Source organism: Procambarus clarkii, chromosome 42 (assembly GCF_040958095.1).
Source record: "Procambarus clarkii isolate CNS0578487 chromosome 42, FALCON_Pclarkii_2.0, whole genome shotgun sequence".
Lineage (NCBI taxonomy): Eukaryota > Metazoa > Arthropoda > Malacostraca > Decapoda > Cambaridae > Procambarus > Procambarus clarkii.
In genome coordinates, this window is record NC_091191.1 from 39,326,542 (window position 1) to 39,348,857 (window position 22,316).

Genomic DNA, 22,316 nt, shown 5'->3' on the forward strand with positions numbered 1-22,316 from the left:
TTTTCCTTTATAATTAAGGTTTGTTTTCTTTTGTACCATAGAAAGTACCACAGAAAGGTGTTATAATGTTGTGTTAGCTTTTCTGTACAATTTTTCTTTTTTGTTTGTATAAAAGGCTATGCAATGAATTCAAATATTTACGCTACCAATCAATTTTTCAGATAGATCATCGGATTTTGACAGTATGCTGTACATACCAGATGTTCCAAAAATAACTACAGACAACAATAATGGTACTGTGTTTACTATTTTTATACTTTATATATAGGAAGACAAGTTCAATCAATGAGCATTTTAATATATCATCAAAATTTTCATACATTTCTTTCACTTTGTTACACTTGTAAAAACTTATTCTTAGCTATATTTATATAAATGTTAATACCACTGTTAAATGAACATATTGATTTGTGTCCTTATTAGTTATAGCTTATTTATGTTGACCCAGCACCTTACTAAAGGGATTACCTTAACTTGTGTCACTATCTCTCTAGGGGGCTCCAGGTAGGCAGTATAGGTAATGCCACTAACATGCATATCATTATGGGAAAGTCCATAATTTAACACATAATTATAAGTAGGAAATTTGTAGCAAATTTTAAGATTATTAATAGGTACATTGTAGCATAATTTTGCATAAGCATAATTTTCTTGTTTTGTTCTTGTACTTTTCCTTCGAACAGTATTATTTTCTCTTCAGAATTTCACCGGAGAATAGCAGTGATGACTAGAGAACATCTTGAACGTGAGTACCAGAAAGCACGTGCTGCAATGATACAAAGAAATGAGTACTTGAAGAGACTCTTAAACGTGGAGGAACCAAACTCAATAAAGGTGACAAACAAGAAACAGAAAAAAGATAACATACAGGATGTATCACACATTAATTCAAAACAAAGACCAGCTGCACCCCAATCTGATGGTAATCTTCTATTATTTTCTTAACAATATTTCTACAGCTGTTATTTGTGTACTTTCCAATAATATTTGTTGCCTATTTTTAAGTGTATGCTAGACAATTATGGAGATTAAATTACTATAACACTGAACAACTTGGTAGCATAAAGTTAGTTATAGTAATATCTTGAGATTTGTCTGAAAATATTAATACTTGTATACAATTTGCAATTATGTACCATGCTTAAATCTTCAAATGTGCCACCCAGACATTCTGCCTGCTATACTTTCACCACCACACATTCAAAATGCGGGCTATTCTACTAGTGGCAGAACGTACACTCAAAGTTATTTGGCAGCTGGTGAAGAAACTTTGGAATCATTTGATGTTGGTATGTCCCAACATCATTTGTTGGTATTTAAATGAGGGTTTATTTAATGGACACACGTCATAAATATTATGTACCAAAATTGTGCTTAATGCCTATGAAATTTTGTTTAACATATTATACTAATCATTCCTTTCACTTACAAATTTTTCTTACTAATTTGTAATCCCATATTTCAAAGTACTTGCTGCAGAACTTGAACAAATTAAAGATTCTCAGCCAAGTGTTTCTGACTGGCAAAAAAGAAGAAAAAATGCAGAGATTAATTGGGGAGAAAGCAGGGCAATGCTGTTCGATTGGACATTGTCTGAGTTGGGTGTTCCAGATAAAGGTAAATTAAATATTGCTGTGTTCATTAAGGTTATACTGTATAATAAGCATCATATGCATATTAATGACACTCTATTAATACATTTAGACTTCAGATTGTTTAAAATGTTAGGTATACAGTATTTAAAATTAGTATAAATAATTACCCCTTTTTTCATCAGGTAAAGTTTGTGTACAATGTACAAATTGTGAGGCAAGCATCAAATGTGAAGACTGTTTTGCATTTTTGTGTCACATTTGTGACCAAATGCAACATTTTCTCATGCCTTTCCACCACAGATTATATTGGAAAAATGGCTTTTATGAGCCATTAGACCCGACACAAACTGTGTGCCCTGAAGGAAATATCTTTCACTGGAGTAAGTATACGATACCTGTATAAAATCCGTACTTTGTTCCGAGATTACTTCTACTTCCCAATCCCAGTCTAGAGCTACGATTATCTTGGTATAACAAAATAAAATGAATAAATGTTTCATTTCAGTCATTACAACATTTGGAGAAGTCTTAAAGTTTAAACCTGACACTTGGTTTTATAGATTGATTTAATCGTCTGATTGTTTCTTTTCTGTGAATTTCTCAGTCATTATCTGGAGAATAATGTCAATATTTTGTACAATCAAGAAACAATGAAATATTCAGTCTGAAATTCTTTTCCATAAAACTCATTTTGTCAAACTGTCTTCCTTTTCTTTGTTACCAGAACCTGTTGTACCAGCCCAACCACCAAATTCTTGCCCCAACTGCACAGATTGCAAGTTTAAAATTTCAAGCTCCAGCAATCTCTGCATCTTCATCACTATAATGGGTAAATAAACTTTAAAATTTACCCTTTTATTTCCATTACCGGATATTCCTGAATCACAATACATTTTGAAATTTTTGTTGCTATAAATGTTAATTTTTACATCACTATTTTAGCAAGTCGCCACACCACTCAATGCACTGTATTTTAAACTACAGGAAGGTATGACCTCTATACTCCAATCTATACATGCCACTGTGGATATGAGCATCAACAACTAGGCAAGACCATGCACAAGTCTGGTTTCTATTCATCATTAGGAAAGAGCAGCACATTCTACAGCACCAGTCTGCTTGAATCATGGCACCATATAAAAAGAAATTGTCCTGGAACATCATTTCGGGCATTAGTCACTGCACTGGAATCCTTTGGTGCTTCTCGTGGGCGTGTATGTTTTGATACCGTTATTCTTAATATTTTCAGTTTTATATTTCAATACAAAAATTATCAAAATTTTGTAGTAATGTATATTCATTTATTAATAATTAGTTTTTAATTTTGTTCAAACACAAAATGGAATGTTTTTTTTGTTTATTTATCTTATGTCATAATATGCATTTTAAATGTCACCATCTAAAAAATTCTATTCCTAGATTGGACCCATTAATTATATAACTTCGAAGAGAGTGTTCTTCGAATGGCGATTCCAGCAATATGAGCTGAGAAAAATTAGAGGAGAAGCTGACAATGAGTGTCCTGCTTGTGATAAAACCCCTTTAGCAGTACATATTGATGGCAACAAGAAGCTGTATCATTACAACAAAGTTGGGAGGTAATAAAATGTGCTTTACAGATACTTAATGTATAGTATTCTTTTGTTCTCTACACACACTATATTATAATGAATTATATTGTCTTCAAATTAATGTTCTTATAAATAAAGTATGCACATATAAATATACATTGTCATATGACATATTTTTTAACTGAGTATGTCTTTATAGTTTGCCTTTCAATTGCATCCATATCATCATTTTATTTATCTAACACCATGTAAATTTTTGTTTTATGTAAAATTTAGCAGTGCATCAGAATTCTTCATATAAAACATTTTTTGATACCCCATTACCCATTGTTTAATATTAGCCACAAGCAAAGCCATTTTTAGGAGTCCTACATGCAAAAGGACATGCTTGGTATTGTCAGGTAAATAAAAATATAACATTACATTTATGTATACTAATTAAATTTAATGTAATGTATACATTACATTAAATATAATAAGTACAGTTTGTGTAAAAAAATTTAAGATTTCTGATTGTTTAAGATTAATGATATACGTATCATTTAATATAGTAGGAGGCTTTTAATTTTTGTACAATAATTTGAATTTTTTTTTACTGTATACTTTTATGTTAAAGGTATTATATGGAGGGCGGTGGCAAGAAGGAAGTGGCATGACTTTAGGGGAAGAGGCAGAGCAAGTGTTTGCATACCTCTCACGATACAACTCTACAACTAAAAACATGCTGAAAGCTGGTATTTGTTTATATGGTTCATCTGATCAAGTTTTTTATTATTTTACCTGCCCTGTAATCAGTATAATGCGATTTGTATTCAGTATTCAATAAGTATCAACTCCCTCAAATAATCAATAAAAGAATGAAAACATATTGGTCAAACTTGAGTTGGTCTTGGTGAGTAAAGGTATGTTATGAAACTGTTATTAATCTATGCTCTTCAAGATGTTCATTGCTATAAATATTTTTCTCAGAAAGAACAGAAGAACTCACAGAGGGTGCAGTCTTTTGGAACCATCGAAAAATTGATGGACTGGCTCGTGCATTAGTTACTCGACTCAGAAAGGTACTAAAAATAATATATATTTATTTTATTTATTTGTATTTATTTTGAAACTTATTATAATGCATTTATATGTGAAAGGTATTATAATGCATTTATAGGTTAGTTATGTGTTCAGATCATGTACTACATATATTTTCCATTATAAATTAGCGACCATTTCCTTGAATTAACTGCTTGAACTTTTTCAATATATCAATAAGGTTAATTTGTATAAAGTATATAGTATTTAATTAACCTAAATGTATGATTCCGAGATATATCAAATGTGTTCACAGAGAAATCACAGTATCGTGATATATCACGGGAACTGTGATGAGGGTTTGAACCCCATGCACTGAGTGCTCTCAGATGCATGCTCTAGTTCACTACGCCACGACATGGTCAGATGAATTGCAACTTGGAGTACTACTGCACCCACAAGGATCCCAAGGCTTCCACTGAAGCCAAACCAGGTTTCACACAATTCCCCCATGAACTCGGTCTCTGTCATTCAGTAGTTCTGCCTTTGATGCCCCCATTTCAATGTCTTTCTCCATGTATTGATATATCACAATAATATGAATTCTATGTGTATTGAAAGGGCCATCAGAGGTAAAACTACTGGAGGACACAGACCAAGTACATGGGAAACTGCATGCACAACCGCCCATGGAATGGGTATGGGGGTGCATAATTAACAAAAATTGAATTGTGGGTTCATTAGTACCCTAGGTTGCAATTCTTTTGACCATGTTGTGGCGCATTCAACTACAGCAAGCATCTGGGAATGCCAAGCCCATAGGTTCGAACCACTCATCATGGTTAATGTGATTTGTTCATTAAATTTATTATATTTTCAAATAGGCCAGAGAGACGGAAATAACAGTTTCAAATGAGATCGACAAACTTGATGTTCAAAAGTCATTGATTCAAGAATGGCGATCTGACCTACAAATGATTTGTAAGGAGTTAGAGTTAAACACTGGAACAACCTCGAAGAACATAAAATATTCTATCGAGGCTGTTGCAGACTCTATCAGGCATCGCAAAAATCTGATTGCCACTGATGCAGGTAGGCTTACTATTTCTTTGTTAACTCTGAAGCAATTTCTATTTAGCTCTTGTCTATAATTTCTATGTAGGTAAATGATGAGGAAATTTTTTTAACAACTTTAAAACTTTCAGCCAAAAAACTTTATTTGCAGCATCCAGTAAAATGCGCTCTTCCCTCCGGCACAGAAATGAGTGTGATAGGAAAAAGCTTCAAGGCTTCATAAAAATCTACAATAGTGAAAACTCTGAAATTCTCAGTGAAAAGGATGCAATAGAAGGTATCCTGCCATGGCACAATTTATTGCCTCATCATAGCCAAAATGGTATGTAACTACATCTCATTTTATCAGGGGTTACAATTCGGCCTTATCAAGATAACTAACATTTAGCATGCATAATGGATAAGCTTTACTTATTTTTGAAGTAAAATATCATCACTACTGTTTGTAAAATAGGTGCAGTATCATAATCCGTAGGTTTTTATCAGGTTGATACTGCACAATAAACTATGTATAGTATGTATAATGCAAGTACCTAAACTGTAATTACATTAAATTGAGTTGTAGTTTACTTGCAGTAAATATAAATTTCCTCTTTTATTAGTGTCCCTTGCTCAAAAAAAGAAGGCAGTAGAAGATGTGGAGCTTCAGAAGAGATCCAGAGAAGAGCAACAACACACTGTTCAAGAAATGCTGCATTATCTCGCATATTACAAGAATAAGAGAGAGATTTTAACCGAACATACTGAAGAGTTGTTATGTGGAATTTTTCCTTCATATCTAAGCAAGGTAAGCTAACAGCCTAAATGTGTGTTGCAATTCAGTTCTTCATAAACATTTATCCAGCAGAATTTTATACTTGTCTTGCTATTTACAACTTTGACAGGTAGACAATTCCATGGTTTTCATATACTGTACTGGTGTGTTTTACATATATTTGAACTTTTACCGAAAACTTTATTTATTTATTCTAATTTCTTTAGTATTTTCAGGGAAATTTGTAAATGTCTTAAACCCCATTAAATAGTCTATATATTACAGGATCCTAACAAGTACACTATTGAAGAGAAGCACCTATCAACCAAAAATAAGAGTGGAATCTTGGCTCTTTTGAAGCAAGGGCAAAAGATGTGTTCTGACAAGCTGAGTGATGCAAAGCGTTTATTTGGATACCAGGAAGAGGATGTTGATGTTTCCGAGCCCTACCTGGAGCTTTGTGACAGTGAAGATGATGATGATGAAGATGAAGATTTACTACTAAACTCATGATACAAAAGTTAAGTATAATAAATTTTACCTGATTTCTCTTGCTAATTTCTCTTACTTAATTTCTCTAATTTCTAATTATCCTAGCCCTAAGATTACTACTGGCCTCCATTGCCTTGCCTGCACTTTGTTTCCCCCTTAACCATATCACTCATTCTTACAGGTGTGAGACAGAGAGGTACAAGATCATCCAAGAGGAACAACACCTGAAGCACCCAACATTTGGGTGTTTTAATTAATAAAAACGCCCTTCATGGCTTCACTCATCCTGGCTGGTTTAATTAAAAAAACCTAACCTAAACCTAATATATATACCTCTAGAGTCAAGGGAGTTAAGTTTTAGGCTGCACAATGAAACTGCTATTGACAATTTTATAACTGCTGCTGATAATGTCTGTCCTGTGACTTTTTTGTAAGCATAACCAAAAGGCTTAACAATCCCTTGCTTACAAAGGGAATACTTAAACCCATTAATAAAAAACATGACCTTGAGAAGAAGTATAGGTTAGGAATTGTCTCCAAAGAATTCTCATGCTCTTCAACAGGTCACTTGAACTCCAAACCTTTCCAGTTATCCTAAAAAAAGCGAGTTACCCCTGTACACAAATGTGGTGATCTCACAGATGTTAACAATTACAGACCTATATCAATCCTGCCTAACTTGTCAACATTTTTTGAAAAACTAATCTACAAGCAGTTTTACTCTTATCTAGCCAAACACCATATACTTAGTACTAGGCTGTACAAGAATATAACAACTCTTGTATATATCTCAAAAAAAAAAAAAAAAAAAAAAAAAAGCACAAGACGAAGCTTGAAAAAGTTTAGTGGTATGCAAATAGGCTAGTCCCAGGACTAAGAGGCATGAGTTACGAGGACAGGCTGCGAGAAATGCAATTGATAGGGTACATAAAGATAAACTGTTTAACACGGGTGGTAGGCGAACAAGGGGACACAGGTGGAAACTTAGTACCCAAATGAACCACTAGGATGTTAGAAAGAACTTTTTCAGTGTCAGAGTAGTTAATAGATGGAATGCATTAGGCAGTGATGTGGTGGAGGCTGACTCCATACACAGTTTCAAATGCAGATATGATAGAGCCCAGTAGGCTCAGGAATCTGTACATCAGTTGATTGCCAGTTGAGAGGTGGGACCAAAGAGCCAGAGCTCAACCCCCCGCAACCACAACTAGGTGAGTATACACACACACACACACACACACGTATACACACACACACACACAGACACAAACATACACACACTAATGCCTCTATTCACCTTGCAGTAAATAGGAACCTGAAAGTCAGGAAGCTGCTAAAGGCTGCATCTTGGGGATGTGTGAGTGTGTTAGATAAAAATATATGTTGTTTAGATATGATGGAGGAAAAGAGGCCGAGAGTCGGTACATTAGACAACCGACGCTTAGAAAGGCGGGGTCCAAGAGCTAACAGCTAAATCTTGGAAATAATAAATTAAAATATTTAATACACCCACATACATGTTTCACATTATTTTGGCTGAGGGCTGATGGCCCCGTCGACGGGGCAGGAAGTCGGTGGTTGATCAAAGGCCTCCCACATCCTCCACATACCTGAGGATTATTCCGGCTTAATTTTAAACGGAAGTAATGTCTTGGCATTTACGGCTTCAGCGGGTGGGTGGGTCCGTGGGTTTATTACACTGTGAGTGAAAACAATCGCCTATTCTCTATTTTATATTGCGGCTTGTAGAGCTAGAAGCTGTTGCCTCTTGTGTGCGTTGCACAAGGGGATTAATATCTGGATTAATAGCTTTCAATATTTCCAGTATTTTTTAAGGTAACGCTTAAATACCGAAGATACTGCTATTGGACACCGCTTAATTGACAATGTCTCAACAACGCAGGCTAAAGATGTGCGTGGCTCCTGCTATTGCAATGATGCTCATTTGTTTTTCAATGATGGGCCTTAGTTGCCCCCTCTCTAACTTACCGTTCTAAATACCCCTTCTCCATCTTCCGCAAACATTTCCCCTCATACATCTCCCCCCTTTCCTCCTGTCCCCCTTGTCCATCTTTGTCCCCCTGTCCATCTTTGTCCCCTGTCCCTCACTTTGTCCCCTTGCCCACATTTTCTGTCCTCTGTCCCAGATCCCTTTCCCCCTCTCTGTCCCCCTGTCCCCCCTTTCCATCTCTCTGTCCCCCTGTCCCTCTCTATCCCATTGTCCCTGTCTCTGTCCCCCCTGTCTCTCTCTGTCCCCCTGTTCTTCTCTGTCCTCCTGTTCCTCTCTCTGTCCCCCTGTCACTCTCTGTCCCCCTGTTCCTCTATGTCCCCCTGTCCATCTCTCTGTCCCCTGTACCTCTCTGTCCCCCTGCCCACTCTTTCTGTCCGCTGTCCATCATCTGTCCCCCTCCCTTTCCTCCAGTCCCCCTATCCATCTCTGTCCCCTTGTCCCTGTCTCTCCTCTGTCCCCTCTCTCTTGGTCTCCTGCCCCCCTCTCCTCCCTCTGTCCCCCGGTCCCCCTCTCTGACCCTGTCCCTCTGTCTCTGTCTCTGTCCATGTCCCCCTCTCTGTCCCTGTCTCCCTCCCTGTCCCACTGCTCCCCCTCTGTTCCCCCGTCCCTCCTCTGGCCCTGTCCGTCTGTCCCTGTCCCTCTGTCTCTGCCTCTCCTCGTTTCTGACATTCTCTGTGTCAGCCTATCTCTCTGTCTCTTTCCTCGCTCTATCTCTGTCATTCTCTCACTGACTTTGCATATCCTTATCTATACGTCTCTGTGTCTAACATTCTCTCCCTGACTCTGTCTATATCTATTTCTCTGTCTCGATCTTCATCTCTTTCTCTCTCTCTCTCTCTCTCTCTCTCTCTCTCTCTCTCTCTCTCTCTCTCTCTCTCTCTCTCATACATACATACATACATACATACATACATACGTACATACATACATACATACATACATTTATTTAACACATGTGGTACACGCACAAGGGGACACAGGTGGTGGAGGCTGATTCCATACACAGTTTCAAGTGTATGGAAAGTGTATGTATTCAAGTGTATGTATTCAAGTGGCGGGACCAAAGAGCCAAAGTTCAACCCTTGCAACCACAACTAGGTTAGTACATACATACATACATAAGATATAAAACAGTGGAGGATTCCCAGGTAGAACAATCAACCACAATGCCCATTACCCCTTTACCCTGATGTCCTTAACTACACAACTATACAAGAGTCATTAACACGTGTAATGGCTGATCCCCCATCTTTCATTTTATCAGCTTAGTTCCTTTATTATGCCCCAATTACTCATCCCTTGAGCGGTAGTTAAACTGAACCCAAATTTAAAAAAAGTTCCTTGCTAAGCAAGCTACAGTCTTGATAAGTCAGATATATTGTTTGTTAACACATTTCTCAACAATGAACAGTCAGTTTTATCAAGCTAACATATCCTAACACAACGAGTGAGAGTATTAACTGGTATAATTATTTTATTAGACCAGTATATATTATTAGATTATACTGGTATAATTATATATATATATATATATATATATATATATATATATATATATATATATATATATATATATATATATATATATATATATATATATATATATATATATATATGTATGTATGTATGTATGAGTGTGTGTGTACATGTGTATACAACATTAATAATTTTGTAACTAGCGTCAAACATTGTTATTTGCTTAGCTAAACGAACTAGAGGGTTCCGGTCCTGAACCGATTATGTGCCTCTGTAATCCTTTACACCACGGCCCACGGGATGGGTATGGGGTGCATAATAAAGAAAGCAATAGAAGAAATTGAAATTGCATAATACGGTTATTGACATTCAATAATAGTAAGATAAAGCAATGAGGACCAAATGGGAGACCAGTGATCAGTGTCTTGTATTCCCTGCAATACCTCAAATCCTACGTACCTCACTGACAGGCTCCAGTATGTTTCTGTGAATAATTCAATTTCTCCCACCCTACCCATCAACATTGGTGTTCCTCAGGGCAGCATACTTGGCATACTTGGGTATCCTTTGGAGGTGCTTATCCAGTTCTCACTTGAACACTATGAGGGGATTGCCAGTTATGCCATGCAGTTATGCAATGTATGAATCTATCTATAAGTCCACCAATCTTTGTAAAAATTTCTTGTATGGATGTACCTTACCTAAATAAACATTTATTTATTTATTATTTATATTTAGGATTCATCAACTGCCAAAGATATTCACATGTCAGTATAATTCTGGCGAGAGAGAGGTTTGGGAAAAGCCGTTATACCAACTAGTCAGCAATAAGGGTGATATTTGTGGGGCACAGGCACACTCGGCCTGGCCCATTAACCCCCAACTGACACTATAACTACTAGCTACTAGGTACATGAACATAATTACATAATTTACGTACATAATTTAAGGTACATAATTACTAGGTACATGAGGACTGGCCATTGTACTATATAGACCTGAAAAAGTGTAACTTAGCGACAACAAGAAAATATTGAATCACAAGACCAACGACGACCATTCCCTTACCCTGCCATAAACACTGAAATTTGACACCCTACCTCTGGAGCCACCCTGACCACAGGTCCACCAACTACATTTCCCTCCCTCCAACTCTGCCTCCACTTACATTGTACACCACGCAAGTGTGGACTAGTGTGTAAATCTTACTGATACCACACTTAACCTTTATTCTTTCTCAATGTGTTGTATAAAAGGATCTGATTATACCGTTTCATTTCTAACTCCTTTTCTTGGAAGAATGCCACATATGATCGTACACACACACTAGGTCTGTATAGGGTATAGGCAAGGTCTGACAAGGTATACTAGGTGAGTACTAGTTGAGTACTTACACACAAGATATTCTAGGTGAGACTAGGTGAGTATACACACACACGCAACATATACTAGGTTAGTACACCCAGAAACAAGATATACTAGGTGAATACACACATACAAGGTATACTAGGTGAGTACTAGTTGAGAACTTACACACAAGATATTCTAGGTGAGACTAGGTGAGTATACACACACACACGCAACATATACTAGGTTAGTACACCCAGAAACAAGATATACTAGGTGAATACACACATACAAGGTATACTAGGTGAGTACTAGTTGAGAACTTACACACAAGATATTCTAGGTGAGACTAGGTGAGTATACACACACACACGCAACATATACTAGGTTAGTACACCCAGAAACAAGATATACTAGGTGAATACCCTAACACCAACCTCCTACAGTACACAACACCAACCTCCCACAGTACACCTCCCACAGGTAACCCCAGCACCAACCTCCCACAGTACACAACACCAACCTCCCACAGTACACATCCCACAGGTAACCCCAGCACCAACCTCCCACAGTACACAACACCAACCTCCCACAGTACACAACACCAACCTCCCACAGGTAACCCCAACACCAACCTCCCACAGTACACCTCCCACAGGTAACCCCAGCACCAACCTCCCACAGTAACCCCAACACCAACCTCCCACAGTACACAACACCAACCTCCCACAGTACACATCCCACAGGTAACCCCAGCACCAACCTCCCACAGTACACCTCCCACAGGTAACCCCAACACCAACCTCCCACAGTACACAACACCAACCTCCCACAGTACACCTCCTACAGGTAACCCCAACACCAACCTCACACAGTACACCTCCCACAGTAACCCCAGCACCAACCTCCCACAGTAACCCCAACACCAACCTCCCACAGTACACAACACCAACCTCCCACAGTACACATCCCACAGGTAACCCCAGCACCAACCTCCCACAGTACACCTCCCACAGGTAACCCCAACACCAACCTCCCACAGTACACAACACCAACCTCCCACAGTACACCTCCCACAGGTAACCCCAGCACCAACCTCCCACAGTACACAACACCAACCTCCCACAGTACACAACACCAACCTCCCACAGGTAACCCCAACACCAACCTCCCACAGTACACCTCCCACAGGTAACCCCAGCACCAACCTCCCACAGTAACCCCAACACCAACCTCCCACAGTACACAACACCAACCTTCCACAGTACACATCCCACAGGTAACCCCAGCACCAACCTCCCACAGTACACCTCCCACAGGTAACCCCAACACCAACCTCCCACAGTACACAACACCAACCTCCCACAGTACACCTCCTACAGGTAACCCCAACACCAACCTCACACAGTACACCTCCCACAGTAACCCCAGCACCAACCTCCCACAGTAACCCCAACACCAACCTCCCACAGTACACAACACCAACCTCCCACAGTACACATCCCACAGGTAACCCCAGCACCAACCTCCCACAGTACACCTCCCACAGGTAACCCCAACACCAACCTCCCACAGTACACAACACCAACCTCCCACAGTACACCTCCCACAGGTAACCCCAGCACCAACCTCCCACAGTACACAACACCAACCTCCCTCAGTACACATCCCACAGGTAACCCCAGCACCAACCTCCCACAGTACACAACACCAACCTCCCACAGTACACCTCCCACAGGTAACCCCAGCACCAACCTCCCACAGTACACCTCCTACAGGTAACCCCAACACCAACCTCACACAGTACACCTCCCACAGTAACCCCAGCACCAACCTCCCACAGGTACAAAATGAAGCCATGAGAATTATCTTAGGATGCCCAAGAAATGCTATGATTGAGAAAATCAGGATGGAGTTGAATCTGCAGAGTATTGGGGATAGAATTGCAGAGATAAATGTAGCTTCTGCCATTAGATTAATGAGAGGTGGGGGAGCTAATGAATTGGTCCTCTCAGTTCAAAAGGTGGGAAGTACTGAACAATGTATGATGAAGAAAAGAGCATATATGAATACCTTATGTTCTAATGTTATTAAGTATGATGTTATTTCAGAGTGTATTGCTGTGCCCAAGAGAAAATTTACACCACCATGGGAGGATTGTAATGTAGATGTAGTAATTACTCCCTTGCAAAAGAAAAAAAGTATGTATGAAATAGGAGAGCTGAGGGCAACATATGATTGTATAATTAGAAAATTGCCTACAGAAAACACTCTACTACATGTATATTGTGATGGGTCAGTAGCTAGGGATGGGAAGGCAGGATGTATATTGTGATGGGTCAGTAGCTAGGGATGGGAAGGCAGGATGTATATGTTCTTAACATTCTGAAACCTATATTGTTTGCTGATGATACTACACTCATCTACTCCAACCCCAACCCACATACACTAAATACTGTAATGTTGTTAATAATGAACTAAAAAAAGTCCACTTATGGATGTCAACCAACAAACTAACACTTAACATAGAAAAGACCTACTACATCTTATTTGGAAGCAAATCTACAAATGCAATTCAGCTTCAGATGACAATGTAAACATTAGCAATAACAATGATGGAAAGTTTCTTGGTCTATTCTTAGACAAGAGACTCAACTTCAGTACCCACATACAATACATAACTAAGAAAGTCTCTAAAACAGTTGGTATACTCTCCAAAATCAGATATTATGTACCTAACCCTGCTCTCATCTCTCTATATTATACACTAATCTATCCCTATCTCAACTATGGTATCTGTGCATGGGGTTCAACCACTGCAAACCACTGCAAACCACCTCAAGTCCATCATCACCCAGCAAAAATCTGCTATCAGAATAATATCAAATTCTGCTTTCAGACAACACACAGCCCCCTTGTTTAACTCCCTAAACATGCTAAACATAATCTCACTCCATAAATTCTCTTGTGTCAACTACATTTACAAAACCCTGTTCTTAAATGCAAATCCTGCTCTGAAACTCTTCCTGGACAGATGTAATAGGACCCATTATCACCACACCAGAAATAAATATCTCTTTGATATCCCCAGAGTTAAACTTGTATAAATAAATAAATAAATAAATAAATATGTTTATTCAGGTAAGGTACATACATACAAGTAATGTTACATTAATGGATCGATATATAGATAGAGCTAGTACATACAATTCCTAAAGCCACTATTACGCAACGCGTTTCGGGCAGGAAAAACATTAATATCTAGAACTTAATACTAATTGAGCATAAAGAATAAAATGTGTTGAGAACAAATACAAATAAAGATAAAAAAAAGAGGGAACATGACTGAAAAAGCAGCACAAATACAATAGGTTGACAAACAGTGTTGATTAAAAAAAAAAAAAATAACAGACATGGGTTGACAATAGAGGGGTAAGGTAGGTTAGTGAATTTATTAGGTAGTGTTTAGTTTTTATCTTAAACTGGTTGAGAGAGGTACAGTCTTTAACATGGTTGGGAAGATCATTCCACATTCTGGGTCCCTTGATTTGTAGAGCATTTCTAGTTTGATTAAGTCGTATTCTTGGAATATCAAAACTGTATTTTTTTCTGGTGTGGTGCTCATGGGTTCTGTTACAACCTTCAATGAAGCTTTTGAGCTTATATGTATGTATTTGTAATGTATGTATGTAAACAATGTATTTATTATCATTTATCAATTCTGATAGAAATTACCTACTTAAAATTATCTGTTAGATTAAGGACCTGCCTGAAACGCTGCGCATACTAGTGGCTTTACAAGATTGTAAATACTGTACTATTCAATGTATTCTCACAACCCCAATGTACCTACTTGTATATATATAAATAAAATAAAATAAAATATTGTGATGGGTCAGTAGCTAGGGATGGGAAGGCAGGATGCAGTATGCCAAACTGAATTCGTGCGCCCCTTGAGGGACTTGAAGTAGAGGGATAGGGATCACAGGATAAGTATGGGTTGCACAAACTACTGGTAACAGGATGAGTATGGGTTGCACAATTAATTACTACAAAGTGGTTGAGTATGGGGTGCACGTAAATGAAGACTCCCAAGAAGCAAATCAGAGATCAGCCCAAGCTTCATCTTGAGGCAAAGCTCAATGCCTTAAGCCATATTGATGCTCTGTCCACAGAGCATTCTCTCTCTCAAATCATAATAGTACACTAATGGTTCCCTACACCACCCCTCAGGTGCAGCTGCAGCAGGCTTGGGTGACATGATGACTATGGGGTGCACAATAAACTAACACTCACAGAATGAGTATGGGCTGCACAATAAGCTACCTCTCACAAGATTAGTAATAAAGAAACATTAATTTTTTGGGTAGGGTGACTGAAACTCATCCTGGGGTAAAAATGTTTATTTAAATTTATTATAGTTAAATGAATTTAGTAAATTATTCCATATATTGTATTATAAGTGAATTGACACTAAACTATAAATGATACTAATAAGGTTTTAAAAATGAAAAACAGTAAAAATCCTTCATGTAAGATATGGAAGTTGAAAAGTAAATTAACTGTAAACTAAATTATAAACTGTAGACATAATATAAAGTATTATAAGTAAAATACCTATAAACTACCAAATAATGTGTAAGGAACCATTTCTATTGTTTGTCCTTTTTTACCTGTTTCCTCAGGTATTTTAAAATTCCCATTCCGTTGTTACTACACTGTTTTCCTGGTGTAGTTCCCTGTGGTTCAAATTTTACTACTTGTACTTCTTGCTGTTTCTGAAGGATTGCTAATGGTAGCCCTTGTTGCACCGGCGGAACTTTTTGTAAATGTTCCACCTGCGGAACTTTTTGTAATTGTTGAATTTCTTGCACCTGCGGTACTTTTTGGACTTTATGCACCTGCTGCACTTGTAGCTCGTCAGGATTTTTTTCCAGGGCATTATCGCTATCACCTTCTGATCCTAATGTAAGTTTATCTGCATCAAGCTTCCTTGTGCGTGCTGGAATAAAAAATAAAAATAAAAAATAAAAAATTTTGAAATGGAAGATCCTGTGTAACAAATTTAATCAGTTACTATGATCGAGCCGCAGAAATTTTACAGGAAAGATATGGTTGGGTTGACTGCATCTATCTGGATCTAAAAGAGGCATTCAATAGAATTCCACATAAGAGTTTGTTCTGGAAACTGGAACATATTGGAGGGGTGACAGGTAAGCTTCTAACATGGATTAAAAAATTTCAAACTGATAGAAAAATGAGGGCAGTAATCAGAGGCAATGTATTGGACTGGAGAAATGTCACGAGTGGAGTACCACAGGGTTTAGTTCTGGCATTCATGGATAAATAATAAATAAATTGTTCATGATTTTTTTAGACAAAAGCTAGAATATGCAGCAGTTGTATGGTGCCCATATCTTAAGAAGTACATGTACAAACTTGAAATGATACAAAGACGTCATGGGTGTCATAGGGGCACCAGCACACTGGTTTGCTAAAGGGCCCTTAATGCTGTCGAGACCTTATGGGCCCTTGGACCCATTACGTTAAGACATAGTGCTGTATTGGGCCACACACTTTTTGCCATATACATCAACGACAGAGATGATTGAATTGAAATTATATATATATATATATATATATATATATATATATATATATATATATATATATATATATATATATATATATATATATATATATATATATATATATATATATATATATATATATATATATATATATATATATGTCGTACCTAATAGCCAGAACGCACTTCTCAGCCAACTATGCATGGCCCAATTTGCATAATAAGCCAAGTTTTCATGAATTAATGTTTTTTTCATTAATAAAATAAATAAACAAATAGAAACAAATAGAAATAACAAACAGAAATAAACAAATAGTATGTAAGTACTGTACAGCATTATTCATGTTGATTCTATACCTTATCAAGCAAGTTCAGCATAAGAAGAATACAAATGAATACAACAGATGTAGACAAACTTCAATACCTGATTTTCAATCCTTCGTAGAACCCGGCTTGCTGTATTTCGTTCTAAAGCCTTCTTGCCTTTAAGTAGAAAACGGGCTTCCTCTTCTTTCTTCATTAATTCTCTACTGTTTCGGAAGTCACACTGGCAGAACTTGCAAACATTGCTTCGGACATGCACACATTGTTTGCAGTTTGTGCATCTCCTCAAGAATTTTCCCTGAAGACCTGAAGGAAATAGTTTCTAATAAAATACTTATATTCAAATGACCTATGCTGCAAAAATTATAAGTTAAATTGTTGTTAAAATGTACTACAGTAATTAAATATATTATTTAAATTATGAAATAATCTACATTAACACTAGTGAGAGCAATGTTAAAAATTTTAGGACTGCATCTGGAAATAACTTTAATTTTGGATGTGATTAACCATGCTGTAACTCGTATAACAAAACTGAGAGGAGTTGAATCCAACAGCCTGATTGACCAGGCTGTTAATTTCAAGCGAATACTATATTATTGGAAGAAAAAAAAATTATATATATATATATATATATATATATATATATATATATATATATATATATATATATATATATATATATATATATATATATATATATATATATATATATATATATATATGTCGTACCTAATAGCCAGAACGCACTTCTCAGCCTACTATGCAAGGCCCGATTTGCCTAATACGCCAAGTTTTCATGAACTAATTGTTTTTCGACGACCTAACCTACCTAACCTAACCTAACCTAACTTTTTCGGCTACCTAACCTAACCTAACCTATAAAGATAGGCTAGGTTAGGTTAGGTAGGGTTGGTTAGGTTCTGTCATATATCTACGTTAATTTTAACTCCAATAAAAAAAAAATGACCTCATACATAATGAAGTGGGTAGCTTTATCATTTCATAAGAAAAAAATTAGAGAAAATATATTAATTCAGGAAAACTTGGCTCATTAGGCAAATCGGGCCTTGCATAGTAGGCTGAGAAGTGCGTTCTGGCTACTAGGTACGACATATATATATATATATATATATATATATATATATATATATATATATATATATATATATATAATCAATATTGTAACTTTTTTTGTGTAATGACGTTTTTAAATAAAGTTAGATAAATATACACACATACCAAAAGAATAAGGGTGGTAGGAGAAGAAAATATGAAAGTGTTCAGTGAGGATCCACAAGGTCTTCTCTGAGTACTCTTTATTTTCTTCTCCGAGGCTATGGGTCCCTACACTTGCACCAGAGGTGGTACCCCTCATATATATATATATATATATATATATATATATATATATATATATATATATATATATATATATATATATATATATATATATATATGTCGTACCTAGTAGCCCGAACGCACTTCTCAGCCTACTATGCAAGGCCCGATTTGCCTAATAAGCCAAGTTTTTATGAATTAATTGTTTTTCGACTACCTAACCTACCTAAGCTAACCTAACCTAACTTTTTCGGCTACCTAACCTAACCTAACCTATAAATATAGGTTAGGTTAGGTTAGGTAGGGTTGGTTAGGTTCGGCCATATATCTACGTTAATTTTAACTCCAATAAAAAAAATTGACCTCATACATAATGAAATGGGTAGCTTTATCATTTCATCAGAAAACAAATTAGAGAAAATATACTGTCAGGAAAACTTGGCTTATTATGCAAATCGGGCCTTGCATAGTAAGCCGAGTACGACGTTCTGGCTACTAGGTACAACATATATATATATATATATATATATATACATACATACATACATACATACATACATACATACATACATACACACATACATATATATATATATATATATATATATGACAGTGTCAGATTCAGTTTACTACAGTTTAGTAATTTCTTACCATTTGATGTACTAGGTAGATCCATGTTTGGTGAAGTTTTATAGCTGGAGCTGGAAGATCCTGTCGAGATGACTTCTTCAAAGAGAATAGCTTCAACACACATTGTGTCTTGAGTCTACCAGTACTTGGCCTACAGTTACCAGATCTGATTTACAGAAACTAGTGAACTATGGAGATAAGATTGTTAATAATATACTTTTTTTGAGATTCATATGACTTGCAGCTTAAAAACCAACCTTATTTTAAAATAGTACACTAAAGTACATAGCAAATTGCGAAATTCGTAGTTTTAAACTACTTTAAAGCTAAATTCTCAAGCTTTGAAAATAAGCACAATTTGCTATTTTAAGCGGAATCTGGCAACTCTGATTTAGCATGTAAACATTGACTTGCATTCACAATGTAGTTATTTATTTTTCAACAATTTAAAACGAGTTATGAAAATACACACATTGGTACATTATTGCAGAGGCACTATACTATATATATATATATATATAAATTGTTGCAAGTCGAGCAACAAATATTTTACATTGAACAACAAATGAGATTGGAAAAGCAGTATTGCCAAAATAGACCCCAGACACACCCTGTGGGTAGTAATGGACCCCCATACCGACCCTATGAGGGGTAGTGGACCCCATAATAACACTATGGGCGATAGTGGACACTATACAAACACTATGGGCGGTAGTTGACTTCATAGAGACCCTGTGGGCGGTAAGGGACCCCCTATCGACCCTGTGGGCGGCAGTGGACCCCCTATCGATCCTGTGGGCGGCAGTGGACCCCCTACCGACCCTGTGGGCGGCAGTGGACCCCTACCGAACGTGTGGGCGGCAGTGGACCCCCTACCGACCCTGTGGGCGGCAGTGGACCCCCTATCGATCCTGTGGGCGGTAGTGGACCCCCCCCCATATCGACCCTGTGGGCGGCAGTGGACCCCCTATCGATCCTGTGGGCGGCAGTGGACCCCCTACCGACCCAGTGGGTGGCAGTGGACCCCCTGCCGACCCTGTGGGCGGTAGTGGACCCCTACCGACCCTGTGGACGGTAGTTGACTTCATAGCGACCCAGTGGGCGGTAGTGGACCCCATACCGACCCTGTGGGTGGCGGTGGACTCCATACCGACTCTGTGGGCGGCAGTGAACCCTATATACTAATCCTGTGGGCGATACTGTACCCTATAGTCATCCTGTGGGGGCAATGGATGCCATACATATCCAGTGGGTGTTATTGTACCCCATACTTATTCTGTGGGTGGTTGGAGTCCCATACCCATCCTGTGGGTTATAGTGGACCCCATACTCATCCTGTGGGTGGTATTGGACCCCATACCTATCCTGTGGGTGGTTGTGAGCCCATACCCATCCTGTCGGTGGTAGTGGACGCAATACACATCCAGTGGATGGTATTGGATCCCATACCCTTCCTGTGGGTGGAAGTGATCCCCATACCATTCCTGTGGGTGGATGTGACCCCCATACTCATCCTGCGGGTGTTATTGGACCCCTTACCCACCTAACAGGTGGTAGTGGACCCTATACTAATCCTATAGTTTCCAATAATCCACACCATACCATCCTGTTTGCAGTAGTTTACCCTATATACATTCCAACATAACATCGTTTTCTGTTAGCGTTCCTACAAAACATTCTTTAAAGATTTCTAAAGCACAAACTATAGTATATAATATTGATTGGTGAAGCACTTATTCTATGTAATAATTTATTGTGCTTATTATAATTTACTAAGAACAACTAATATTTCTCAAAACAAAACTACGAGCCTTCAATAGGATGTAGCTGATCTGTAATATTATAAGAGCATGGACAATAGTAGGTGAATTTCACAACCCATGTGGGACCTGAAAACTACAATTTTCGTTATAATTGAACCAATCACGACTATTCAGCTATCTACGTTGATGGACGAGTACTGTGAGACGTAAATTGGTACGTGAGGAAGAGTTTGAGCCTTGGTAAAAAAGTTAACTGGGAATATATCACATATGTACTAAATCACATTCCACATATTGACTTTAAGCACTAGTCATATATGTACTGTCTTGTGTGAGAACGGGTTGGGGGAATTTATGAGGTTCATAACATATAGGAAGGAATACAACACTAAGAATGGAGATAAATAATATAAAAGTTTATTTATTTACTTACTTCTTTATTTATTATATAAATATATAGAAAGTACATTAATGTACATAATAAAACTGAATGTAGCTTCCAAAAAATATAATTGAGTCAATGTCGCTATGTAGAGCGACACACACAGGACACTGTCTCTGACCACACCCTTGTCGAGTCCACTTCCTTCACACCTATCGCACTGTAATAATCCATTCCGTGTCCAATCATAGTAAGAGTCACTCACCACTGATAATTGTACTTTTGACCAGAAGAGGGCGCCTTCTTTTCCCGTACTTGTGGGTGACGGCTCATAGATAGCAGCGCTGCCATCGCTTCTCCATTCTCTGTGGAGGCGTCGGGTCCATAACACAATTACAATGAGAGCCATATTTATAAATCGTGAAATAGAAATACTCACTCATTGTTAACAAAATTTATTTAGGGTTGGGGTTTGAATAGGGTAGTATCATCATATCTTTGTCTCAAATTTCCCAAATAATAGGTAATTGGGATTAACATAGTAGTATATCAAAAGGCCCTTCTTACAATAATGTCAGTCCAAAAATTAAAACTCTTTATTGAGGATTAAGTTATTATATCTTAGCCAATAGCCAAGGCTACCTACCACCAAAGTACAGCTCACCACCCATATATTTTCCTTCAATGTTGGAATGATTGGAATTACCAATTTAAAATTTCAAGTCATATATACGATATATATGGGAATTTAGGGGATATTACAAAAAAAAAACATACCAATTTAAAAACACCATGTAAAATAATTATAACATTTAAAATTGTGAAAACAATTGTTAATATAATGAAAAATTTCTTAACAAATAATGATATCGTTTTCTTCGTGTGTGTAATACCTATATAAATGGTCCCATTTGTAACATATTTACTGTTATTTATATTTAAACTA

At 37.4% G+C, this 22,316-nt stretch overlaps 1 protein-coding gene across 3 annotated transcripts; it reads left to right on the forward strand.

Moving 5' to 3' along the window:
- Positions 1-1,367: 1,367 nt before the first annotated feature.
- Positions 1,368-6,791, forward strand: LOC138373620 (uncharacterized). 3 transcript variants are annotated; one of them, XM_069339960.1, is made up of 10 exons: positions 1,368-1,975; positions 2,320-2,424; positions 2,580-2,809; positions 3,015-3,193; positions 3,783-3,900; positions 4,136-4,227; positions 5,071-5,278; positions 5,412-5,582; positions 5,863-6,047; positions 6,300-6,679. In XM_069339960.1, exons 5-10 carry the CDS (start codon positions 3,819-3,821, stop codon positions 6,525-6,527), a joined length of 966 nt encoding a protein of 321 aa, XP_069196061.1. In that variant the 5' UTR covers positions 1,368-1,975; positions 2,320-2,424; positions 2,580-2,809; positions 3,015-3,193; positions 3,783-3,818; the 3' UTR covers positions 6,528-6,679. The 3 variants fall into 3 exon arrangements, with proteins under 3 accessions (XP_069196061.1, XP_069196060.1, XP_069196062.1); XM_069339959.1 differs by lacking the exons at positions 1,368-1,975; positions 2,320-2,424; positions 2,580-2,809; positions 3,015-3,193 and adding an exon at positions 6,686-6,791 and having other exon boundaries at positions 3,278-3,900; positions 6,300-6,533; XM_069339961.1 differs by lacking the exons at positions 1,368-1,975; positions 2,320-2,424; positions 2,580-2,809; positions 3,015-3,193 and adding an exon at positions 3,279-3,567.
- The last annotated feature ends 15,525 nt before the right edge of the window (positions 6,792-22,316 follow it).